This window comes from Pygocentrus nattereri, chromosome 5 (assembly GCF_015220715.1).
Source record: "Pygocentrus nattereri isolate fPygNat1 chromosome 5, fPygNat1.pri, whole genome shotgun sequence".
NCBI lineage: Eukaryota > Metazoa > Chordata > Actinopteri > Characiformes > Serrasalmidae > Pygocentrus > Pygocentrus nattereri.
Genome location: NC_051215.1, coordinates 6,488,831 through 6,501,463, shown reverse-complemented (window position 1 = coordinate 6,501,463; position 12,633 = coordinate 6,488,831). Strand labels below are relative to the sequence as shown.

Below are 12,633 nucleotides of genomic sequence, written 5' to 3'. Positions count from 1 at the left end.
CTTAAATAAGTTTTTCCAGGTGAAAAGTACGTATTTGTACTTTTTCATAACCTCATGCTTTAAAGCAGAACAATAAAATAAAAAGCCTGGAGACGAGACGGGATGTGTGGAGTCACTGCATCATATATACTTAAAATATAATTTCAATGGATTATGGTGCAACTATGTTCCCTGACTCAAGGGACTGAGATGTACCCTAGAGGGTCCCACCCTAGTGACAAGAGGGGTACTGCCCCAGTGGCAATTACACACCTGTATTTCTGAGAGTGTACAGAGCAATGCAGATGATGCACATATGATACATATACCAGTGAATTATTGTTTTACTAATGCAAGCAAAACTCTCATACTGTAGTACAGCTTTGGGTGCACTTCCTGATTTAATTTTATCCACCCACATTGCTATAATTGAGCTTTGCTAAAATGCCTTCATAAATAGATAATGAGAGTTCCTCACAGCTACTGCAGAAATACAATGTTGTGTCACTTTTAAAGGCACCTTGAATTTGTGGTCCGTCAACAAGCTTGAGAGAAAAGAAGAATGCAAGCTCAGGGATGAAGAGGTTGCGGAAGCGTATAAGCATTGGCTGTCTCTGTGAGACAGATTGCAAGTCCGGTCTCTGGTGATGTCACAGCCACCTTTGGTCAAAAGTACAAAAGAGTACTCAGCATGGTGCTAGTTATCTTTGTTAGTTGAAATAACAGAATTAGCAGTTAGTGTTCTCCTCCAAGTGTGTTAAACTGTCCATTGACGTTGCGTCAGAGTCACATGTTCGTGGCAGTTTGGAAAGATGTGGTGCAGGCTTTCAACCTCCCAGTTCTTAGTACCACGTGGTATGAGGAGACCTTACTAGAGGTTGTGGCAGGTTCTGTATATTCTTTCAGCATATGATTGAGGCTGGTTCCTCCATTTAGCCACTTTATCTGCTGCTATTGTTAATGGAAATTTCACAGTAACATGCTGTTGAGATAATGATGGTATTTTATACCTTATTGTAAGAGAGTAAAATCCACACCCAGTACGAGCTCAAACTTTCATACAGTCAAGCAAAATATGTAATCAGCTGCTCTTCCGATAGCTCCACCCATTTTCTGCCTAATTCTCCCATATAAGTCCAAGTTTCATACATAACACGTGGGCAGAATGTATCCGATTACTGCCTGAAACTGTTGCAAACGGCTTAGTACATCGGGCTCTTTCTACTACATGCCATCTTTTTTAGTTGTTGACCTGTTTCCCAGCTGCTCTGCCTCCTCACCCTGCAGTGCTGCAGTCCAGCTTTGCTAAAGGGCGATAATACATATTCACATATTCATTCAAATGGCACAGGCTGTCCAAAAGCACTGCAAATGTCCTCTTCCTCATCTTCCGTTTCTTATACATGCGGGCTTAAGGTGGGCTGAACATCTGTTCATAAGATAACAGAGAGATTCTCCAGCTTACACAGCCAGGCCATATCAATACAGTATGTGGGAAACACATGCCAGTTTTCATCTTCCTAATCTGCTTATTCAAGATGAAGAGGGGCACCAGCGGTGACTAGGACAGAAAGGGCACCCACACAGGAGAGGAGAGTAGCTGGAATAAGAACAGGGTTGGTAGAATAAAACATTTTGGCTGATGGAGTGACATACAGTCACTGAGACGGGCTGGTTTGAGTGTTTCTGTAACTGCTAACTGTCCAGTCTCCAGAGTCACTCGGAATGGTGCAATAAAGAAAAAACATCCAGTGAGCGGCAGTTCTGTGGACCAATATGCCTTCTTAACGAGAGAGGATGGTCCGACTGGTTTACGCTGACAGAAAGGCTATCAAAATTCACTGTGTAATTTTGGTGAACAGAAAAGCATCTCAGATTGCACAATACAGCGAACCTTGAGGTGGATGGGCTACAACAGCAGAAGATCATGTTCAAGTTCTACTTCTGTCAACTGAACAGCCAAAGAGTGGAAACTATAGCCTGGTCTGGTGAATCTTGACTTCTACTGAGGCACACATATAGTATGCTTAGAATTGGTCAGCAACAACATAAATCCAAGGACCCAGCCTGCTTTGTGTCAACTGTCCAGGCTAGTGGAGGTGTTGCAATGGTGTGCAGAATGCCTCAGCCTATTTGAGGATTGTTGCTGACCATGTGCATCCCTCTGTGGCCACAGTTTACCCATATTCTAAAGGCTACTGCCAGCATGATAGTGCACCATGTCACAAAGCAAAAGTCATCTCAAACTGGTTTCATGAACATGACAATTCAGTGTTCTTCAGTTTTCTTCACGTACCAGAATCTCTTGAGAGCAAAGGGTTATGTTATTATTGTCTTCCTAATAAAGTGCACAGTGAAAGTATTTCTCTAATACTGCATTCTGCTCCTACCAATTATATATCATGAGTATCTGGGTCAGTATGTCATCATAAAACTGAAGATTAGGCAGTACATAGTGTGATCCACTGTATGCAAGCATCATTGTTTATCAGCATCTCTCTCTCTTCAGTCTCCTCTGAGCTGGATCTGACAATGACATTTATTCTTTTCTATGAACAATGAAACATTTAACTATCGCTACTTGTTATAAACATCCTTACTAACATTCTACTACTGTAGTAGCCTCTAAAGCAGTGTTTTCCAGTTTAAAGATTAGGAATACCCCTTTCTGGTCATCCAAGGTGGGAGGAACTTTTGACAAACTATGACTGCTCTGTTGTGGATTTCTGTGTGTGCTTTTTCACATTTCTGAGAGCGAGAATTTATTTTTCTTAACTGTCTTCACCTTCACAGACTCCTCTCTGCGTCTTAAAAGCCTGGAAATCTACAGGGGACGGGGGAAGGCAGGAAGGAAGGACAGGCTTCTGTTAGTGAAATAAGTGAGCAATAAGGCTAAGTTGATGTGTTGTTGACCTGCAGTCTCCATGGTCATGTCATCACGCTCTGAGCTTTCTGAATCTTGTCAGAAAACACATATATCTCAGGCAGCGGAATGAATTTTTAAGTGTGACATTTAACCTTGCTTGTGCCTCATCTGGCATTAATGACAGGCCTATTTCAGAAAAAAACATGCTTGTAACATAATTGATGAACAAACAAGCTGTCAAGAGTCATGCTTTGTTGTGTGCTGTGCAGTATTCTTTGAGTCCTTTAGAAACATTGCGGCAATAGATACAGATGGAGGACAGAGTAAAGTAAAACCTGAATAATTGGCTGGAGAAATATTACATTACATTACATTTAACAACATTTGGCTGACGCTCTTATCCAGAGCGACTTACAATTTGATCATTTTACACAATTGGCATGACTGCATGTCTTTTGGACTGTGGGAGGAAACCGGAGAAAACCCACGCAGACACGGGGAGAACATGCAAACTCCACACAGAGAGAACCTGGTCACCTGGCCGGGGAATCAAACCCAGGCCATCCTTGCTGTGAGGCGACAGCGCTACCCACCACGCTGCCCATATATAGCGAGTGCAGGTACTTCCAGACATTATACTGCATGATACAATGCATGATACATGCTTTCTGGCATGTATTAAATGCTGAGCAAGTCAAGTTTTGGATCAAGAGGCCAAGAGGAAACAATCTAAGTGACATTGAAAGGGGGTTCATTATTGGGGCTAAACTGGCTGGAGCTTCAGTCACTGACTGAAGACGGCTGTACTGACTAGTGTTTCAAAAGGAACAGTGACTAACGTCTGTGGAGATATCAGTATGGCAATATGTAGGGAGAAACAGAAAAGCAGCTGTTTCTCAAACGCCAAAGCAGGACGTGACCAGAATGAAGAACAGTTCATCCACAACTATGTGGAGGGATATTATAGTAGAGCTGGTGTGCATAGACCCCTTTATCACAAAGACTAATGCACATTTGAGAGTTCAGTGATGTAAAAACCATCAGCACTGATCTACAAAGATGTGGAAAAAAGTGATCTGGTCAGATGAGCCATCTTTCACCATGTTCTCCACAAGTGGGAGAGTGCATCTTACAGCGTACCAAGACAACAGCACAGGCCTGAATGCTTGACTCCTATAGTGAGGCAGTATGGTGGCTCAGTTATGTTATAGGAGGCATTTTCCTGTCCACTCATCCCCTTAGAAGGAATGAATGGTTTGATGAGTATGATAAATGATACGATATGTCATTCTCAGGCAACAGATCTAAACACACTGGGGGATTTTGGACCAGTGTGTTAGACTGATGTGATAGACATAATCAAAACACCAATATAAGGAATATCTCTTGGAAGAATTGTGTCCCATCTCTCCAATACAGTTCCAGAGACTTACATACGAATGTATGCCAAGGTGCATTGAAAATGCTTTGGGGTCTTGTGGTGGCCCAACACCTTACTAAGACGCTTTACGTTGACTTTCCTTTGTCATCCAGCTGTATATGATATAATAATACAAAGCGAATATATTGGAGTTTAGTAGTGAATTCTGGAATTTTGACCAACAGGATGCTTCACTACAAAATACTACAATACACAACAAATAACACATTTAAAGCTGATTTTAGGTTGGAATGCTCCTTTAACCCTCAGAAGTCCCCGTAACACAAGCATGGTGTAATTTGTTGTGAATTATTTTTCACTCAAACATCACTGAAAACCATAGGAAGCAGAGATGCTATTATTAGGATCTGAATTTGGTGAACAATTACTGTTGTGTATGCATGTTTTGTGCAGCCTTTACATTTTTGCCATGTTTTTGTCTTTTATTAACAATTGAATCATACGTTTGTTTTGTATAACTATGATTAAATCGCAATGTAACAATACTAAAGTTTGACTTCTAAGCCTTCATTCTTCATCTCAGCTTCATTCAGCCGCTGTTGACGTATTTGAGAAAGAAACATATGCGTTCATTATGCTTTGCAAAAACAAGTCTTGGTATCTCAGCAGTCTGTTAACAATAACAGTGTTCCTGTAAAATCCTTAATTCAGATGCTTGTTAGCAAGAGCACTGTGACATATGCAAAACATCGAATGCTGTGCATTCAATTAGTTTTTTTTTTTGTCTGTTTTTTTGGGGTTTTTTTGTCTCTCACCATTTCTGTCTCACTTAATCCCTGCATCTGTCCTTCTGTAACTCCAGCCCCATCACACAAGGAAAGCGTGAAGGATTTGAAATGGTAAACTCCTCATTATATTTGTAAGAAGAATATGAATGTTAATGCAGAACGAAGGCCTGACTTTGCCTTGACTGAGCCTTTTGTGTCACTTTCATTCACAAACCAGAAACTGCTGAATGAGCCTAAATGTGTAGTGGGCCATGTGCATGCAAACATGGACAATGACATTCTCTCACATCTTCCCTCTCTTCTTTTCTTGCATGTCCCGATCGTCAGGGGCGAACTGTGACTGTTAAGTCAATTTCAGGTCATGCCGAGTGTCAAATGACCAATAAAAGATGATCAAAATACCTCTACCATAATGTTGATTTCCACTAGCACCCCTCTGAGATCCTTATAGTGTATAAGCGCTAAGCAAACATGACGCACATGAAAATTTTGGCCATTCTGGCATCAGACTCTGTGGTTGGATACCAAGCCTTGAGCATATGAGACCAAAATATGCCATATATGCCAAAGTATGCAATATGGTCTAGCAGTCTGTATTATTATTATTATTATTATTATTTATTATTTATTTATGTGGAGTAGAACCCCTGTAAAATATTTTACTGGGAAGCAGCTTCATTTATTAACCCCACTATCTCTTTATCAAGCTTTCTTTTTCTCCTTGGTTTCAAGTTTCTTGTTTTGCTGCGCCTTTTAAACCTTGTGCCTCACGAGTGTGGAGTAAGTAGCGGATCCGATATGCAGTTTGTTGTCCTTTGCACAGCCTTAATAAATCAGAAGTTCATTTCATAAATGTGCACATATTTTGGCAGCATCTAGATATGCGTCTGCGTTCATCCGTACATCTGGGCCTGAATGATACCAGACAGAATGAGACCAAAGATACAGTCATAAGCAAAAGTTTAAATGCCTCCAATTTAATTTGTTAATTTTTTTAGGTAAAAATATGTGGACATCCTCTAAAGAGAACAAACTTAAATATAACATTTCTATTTTTTGGCTGAGTTTATCATTGAACAGCGCAAATGTTAAGCTTTTTTTCCTGATAAAATTCAAGGAATAAACAGTAATTGTGCATTTAAAAAAATGAGCAGAATTGTAGAGGATTTGTGCTTATTTTCAGCAAAACATGTCATTTGACCAGGGGAAGGCAGACTTTTTGCATCTGTGAGGTAGTTTTTTTTCCCCCATGCAGGGACATTCTCTAATATCAGCCTGAGTCCTCACTCTCTCAGAACACTACTAGTATTACAGGATCCACAATATAAACATACATTTAGCCTGATGTTCACAGCTGTGAAAGCAAACCTGCTTTTATTAACTCAGTCAGCCTAGCATTTTCCATCTGACTGCACCTTCAGCTTTAGCCTGTCTGTGTAAACCAGAACCCGAAGCAGGAAACCAGCCAGTGATAAGTTACAGTAATCTAGTGTTGTGCATGAATGAATTTCTTGTACAGATAGCATGTTTGTCAAGTAGTAAAATGCAGTCTTAGAAATATTGCTGATATGGTAAATGATAAACTAGTATCCAGTTTTATATCAGGGCCTTTAACATCTTTTGGTTCATAGCTAAAATCTGCAACCGTGTTTTGAGCAAACTTAGGACCCACCAGCAGTACAGCAGAATATATATATATATATTATATATATATATATATATATATATATATACACACACACACACACACACACACACACACACACACACACACACACTTCATTTGTGTGCCCCACTTTAGTGCTCTAAAGCACCCATAGGCCCAAAGTTTAGGCCTAATATGTCTCTATTAATGAGTAGATCATAATTATTTTTTTTTATTCTCCTTGTTAATCTTTTTATGATGTTCATATTATGTTAATGTTTTTTTGTGATCTTATTGTACGGCATCCTTGAGTGTCCTGAAGTAAGCTTTGAAATGAATTATGTTATTATTATTAGAAGTGGAATTTGAATTGAGTGAATGACAGTTTGTTCTGATTGCAGTTTAGAGGTTGAGGTTTCCGGTAATTTAGGCCTATCAATATTCAGAATACAAGAAATGGATTTAAGCCTGCCAAACAACTATGCGCCAAACAATCACTATACAGTGATCCTATACATCCTACACAGTACTGCCAGTTCAATTATCATTCACTTCTCTCATGCTGATATTGTTATGTATTGCATTAACACTATATGCAATAATGAAGATTTGTTTTTTTTTTTTCAAAAGTCCTTTTAAATGTTTAAGGTCATACAGGATGTTTCAAATCCACGCTGGTCAGCACTAAAGCTGAAAGGTGAGACCTGAAAGGCATCTAGCGGTTTGTAATTAGTGGTAGAAACTGATATGGGCCAGTAATCATATGGCAGCTTTGTCATGCAGATGAGCAGTGAGTGAGATTATAATATGTGCCAGAAATAGCTCAAACCTTTCCAATTAACCAAGGCGTTGACTTGGGTTGGTACACATCAAAAAATCTTTAGTCTATCCTGTAAGAGAGCTCAGGTTTAGAGCTTAATCGTGGCTGTTTGTTCTTTCACTGGGGAAAGGCTAATGCTAAGTAAATAAAGTGTGTGGGCGTTGGGTAGTGAATATGTGCAAAAAAAAATATGAATACAAATAAAATAAACAATGTTTTACAATGGGTCGTGTCTATACATGTAAAAAAAAGAATATATATTATACTAGATTGTAATATTAATATGAGTATATTAGGTATTGTCATTACTGTGTGCTTTTTACTGAGCGTAATTTTCACCCACATGTAAGGGAGAAGCTCCTAATTAATAAGCCCATTCCACTTTTACTGATATTTTTAGTGACAAATAATATAAAAGTGAAAAAAAGTGAAAAAAAAAAAATCTCTTTCAGGAGAATCAAGCACACTTTTTCAGATTTAAAAAAATAGTAACTAATTAAGGATCACAAAAGATTAAAAGTTTCAACTTGGCTTAAATGAGACCCCTTTGTACCCTTTAAGCCAACTTGTTTTCCTAGTAAGCCCACTCACTGTTTTTTAATAAAATACAAGATATTAATTTTACTTTTTACTCTATAAGCTTATAGTCAGCAGAAACACTTTTTAAAGAATGACTAATAACAAACTCTCAAAATTCACACCGTTCAGTTTTGGTCAAGTGGACCACCAGGCTATCCAGACTGCAAATGTTTCATTTTTACAAGACTGTTTTCCTCTCTTTATGTCTTAGAATTAAACAGACATTTTGTTATTGTGCCTGTAAGACAGATATATGTAAATGAGCTCTGTTCTGATTGGCTCCCCTGTACTGTGCTGCATTCAAAAAGTAGTCCAAGCTGAAACACTTACAGCTTCAGCATGATTGGGCGGGGCTAAAGTGCTGTAGGCTGAATAGGCAAATATATGCAAATGTGTTTGGATGTTCATGACATCACAAAAACAGTGAATTCAAAATAGGCTGCAGCTTAGTTTCCATATATGGACTGAGAAGTAAATGGTCATGTTTTGAAACAGTGTTTACAAAATCTAATAAAAAAAATGAAAAAATATTTTTAAAATTATTTTTAATAATATGGGCCCTTTAAATACTGCATTAAAAAGACATATTTCACTACTACGTACTGTAAGTGGAAGTACAAGTGGCTTTTAGGGTGCATATGTTTAGTACATAGGATCTTAATCTTGTAACACAGAGGTGACCACAGTGACCTCTTCTCCAGCAGGCCTCACATTGATGATGGAATATGGATGATGCCTCAGCTCATTATCACTCACTGAAAGAAAAAAACAGCCAAGACGCTGGTGGAGAGTGAGAGTAGTGTCTTTCCTCTGAGAGTAACCTTGGAATCATGTGGAGACTCGAGTGTGGCTGATTGCTAGCGGGAAACACTCATCAGTTTGAGGACTGACCTTGGTGCGACATGATGGCACTTTACCTCAGGAGGCTTTCCATAAAGGGCCAGGTGGTGGATGAAGACTGGCTCGGCTCATCGAAGCAGCTGGTGTTACCAACGCGTGTGCAGCGCTAAGCTAGTGTTATATCCTTTATTTATCCCTGCCGGCGAGTCGGCTTTTCTGGTGAACTCATAGGTGTTTCTCTCACTTATTAAGTTATCATGTTATTAAAAGTTGCATGCATAAATGTTTACACCTCAGATTCACACATTTTCATTCTAAACTGCAGCGTTCGTCAGAGTTAATCATGCAACCAGCTCACCTGACTAGACCGCGCTTTAATGAGTTTGACGTTCCATTAGCTAAGAGCACTTTAGCCTCCTGACCACCCATGCCCCCGATCCAATTGTGCCCTGTAATTAATTCATTTGAGATGGACATCTCTGGCCACCCAGAAAATGTGTCCATATCATAACAGACGTGTTCATCAGTGCATAGAAATGTGCCTGATGCGACCGAGTCCTGTCGTAGTGACCGTTTGCTGGTGAAACACCTTCCTTTGTACAGAATGGAAGCAGGAAAGTCCGATCTGACTGGTCTAATGCTCTGAAAAGCCACATCGTCAGTCACAAGCAGTCATGACTTTTAGCACATTCTGCCCCCGTGCCTTCTCCTGCCATGCCTCATAATCGTTTAAATATTCTCTCTAGCAGGGGATGCTGGGTAAAGCCACTGTTGGATCAAACAGCAGACCTGTCTGTCTGGACAGCACACGCATAATCGTCTTAATTCCTGCAGAAAGGAAGCAGCAGAGTGTGAAATGCATCAACATGTTGCACAAAAAGGCCATATAACCTCTCCTCACTGTCAAAAGTTGTTTCTCATATTTGCAGAAGGATTTAGCTTGTGCTCTAGTGCACGACTGAGCCACTGACATTAGACCTAAGCACACTTCTGCTTTTGTCAGCCGTTAGAAGTCGAGAGTTATTACTCAGTTTTTCAAATATAGTGGTGAACAGCGACTGTGAGATCTAGGCCTTCAGTTCGGCCCATAAATGTGAAAGCCCACCTCTATGATAATGCTGACTTCTGCTAGCATCCCTAAGGGATTCTAGTAGTTTGTTGGCACTAAGTTATTCGTATGACAATTTTTTGGCAGTTCTAAAGCGGCCTGGATTTATGTTTTGGTTTTTTCTCTCACAGAAGTCACTTCCTATACTGGTGGTTATATGGGAGGCAAAAAGATGCATAAAATGGAAATTCAGACCCCTTTTTGCCATTTATTTTCCCAAAAATCTGCACAAATATCCTGCTAAATTTGAAAATGAACTTGAAATAACAACATTTACAATTTCATTTTTCACATAAGCACGAGTAATTTGTGACAAAAATAAAAATACATTTAAAAACGGCTATTTGTCATTTCATTTTAGTCAATATTCTGGTACTTCATGGCCATATCTACAATGAAGAAGTTAATAGAGAAAAGAAAATGCTTCACTTTGGCTTTGGTTTTTCTTTGTGAAATGCGTAATACGTGTCAAAACGTAGTCAAAATGCTGTGTTTACGTTCTTATTTCTTTTTCATAGCAATCGGCTGCATATCTGACAAACTGAAAATAAAAATGCGAAATGGATAAATCAGCAGCAAAGTGATAGTTTGCTATTCAGTTTTCGGTGTGAATTCGCTTTTAGTGTCAGAACGAAAAGGCAAATGCAAGCGAACATCAGCGCCACCTGCTGGAGATTTAATTTTCATTTGCCACTTTGCTTTTTCGTTTTCAACATCCTCAGAACTCAGTCAGAACGGCATCAAGCTAAACGACTTCAAGCCTCAAGAAAAACCATTGACATGTCTCAGATCTGGTGAAACTGAACATCAGACCACACGCCATCAAACCAAACGGCCTTCAGCTCCTGAAGTACTGACCAGTAGGAGAGCTTGCTTGGCTGTATGTACTTAGGTACCACAGAGAAAAACAATTCCTGACTGGTTAATTTTCCACTGGTCATTTCAAGGATTTAACATTGTGTTTTCAAAAATCAGCAATGAAACAAGAGTAGTGCGGCAACAGTCACCAGAAAGTCCAGCTTTTTTGACTGTGTTGCTCAGATGTCTAAAGGTTGAGGTGGTTGAGAGCTACACTTAGTTGAGCACCACTCAAACTTCATAAATGCCTTGATCTTAAGAGCCTCATCGTTTGAGTGAAGCTTTTATACTGTTGTTTTTGGGAGGTCAAGCGCTCATTTCAGGACGCTGCTTTTCACCTGCTCCACTGCTGAGTACTGTTCTTTGAAGCTCCGCTCTGCTCTCTTCTCTTCCCGCCGCTTTTCTCCCTCCCTTCCTGTGTTTTTCCCTGCAGGCATCGCCGTAGCCAGCGCCCTTATTGATACCTCACAGCAGAAGCTCGCCGACTTCAAAGAAGAGGGCTTGGGCATGAAGAGTCACAAGCAGCACCTTGTACCGCACCGGAGTACTTGTGTTTGAACCACCTGACTGACCTGGACAGACTGTGGTCTCAGATTGTACCTTGTTTATTTACTATTTTGTCCACCTGTCCTCCTTTTCCTTCTTCTCCACCACTTTAAGGAAGTCCTTGAAGTGTAAATGACAGCAGAGCACTGTCATTAGTAGTCTGTATTGTACTTCTGCTAAATCCCATGCTCCTCAGTGGAGTGCACGTACGCCCTCCTCAAAGCCTCTAAAGACGACAGCTGTTATTCTTTTTTTTTGGACTACACTCTTAAATGGTTCTTGGCTTGGGTGAACATAAAAAAATTGCTATAGAACCTTAGGTGGAGGGTCTTTAAACAGGTTCTTAACATCTACAAAGATGTTTCGTTAAAAAGATTTCACAGATTTTAACAGATGAAAGGTTCTTTAGGGAACTAAAACATCAGAGAACGTTTTTTAGTGTGTGCACACTGCAAGACAAATGAACAATGTCAATGAAAGACAATGACAGTGTTGTAAGCTGGGGTTACACTACATGACTTTTATTCCGATTTTAGCCCCGATTCTCAGTCTGGCCGAGTCTGTGCTCGTTGGCTCTAGTCTGCAGTTTGTGGGTCAGTTGGAGGCGACAGTTGGAGACAGACTCGAGTCGTGTGTGAGCAGCACAGGCTCCGATTTTTGGCCTCCTGATTGCGTTTCAGACCAGTCAGAGTTTACCAAACTTTTGATTTTTTTCGATTGAGCGTAATCGAGTGGAAAGCCATGTGTTCACTACGCAACTTTTAAAGTCTGAACAAATGATCTGAACAGACACACTAAACGATTAGAGATCACACACTACTCAATTTTTCAGCTGTTGCTGAACCGAACAGAACTGAACTCTCAAGTTCTCCCGTTACTAGGAGACCCACATAAACAAACGTGGAGCTGCTGCTGCTCTCTCTGCTGTTTGCTCTGACACAGTAAAGAAGCAGCAGTAAACATGTTTAAGTGAGACTCATTGATTTAAAAGTGTAATCAGTGTGGTGTTTTTTTAGTTTTAAATAAGCTCGATTGTGCTTAAACTCAGCTCAATACAAAGCTTTGCTCCACACAAGAGAGCAAATTCTGAAATCTGATTGGCTGAGCCACGTTCAGAGCTGTTGTGAAATACTTGATGTATGCACTGTTATGAGTGCACACATCAGCTGAATTCTGTATAAATGAATGACTGGAGTCTGCAGTGCTGTGTTACTGTGTTCTAA

The 12,633-nt window shown here is 39.9% G+C and overlaps 1 protein-coding gene across 1 annotated transcript in view; it reads left to right on the top strand.

The window, feature by feature from the left end:
• The window catches only part of atrnl1a (attractin-like 1a), a 383,555-nt gene extending 371,845 nt beyond the window's left edge, over window positions 1–11,710 (top strand). The window contains exon 29 of the mRNA XM_037538727.1: window positions 11,298–11,710. Coding sequence (XP_037394624.1) covers window positions 11,298–11,422 — 125 coding nt within the window. The 3' untranslated portion in view covers window positions 11,423–11,710. The remainder of the gene's footprint in view (window positions 1–11,297) is intronic.
• Window positions 11,711–12,633: the final 923 nt, after the last annotated feature.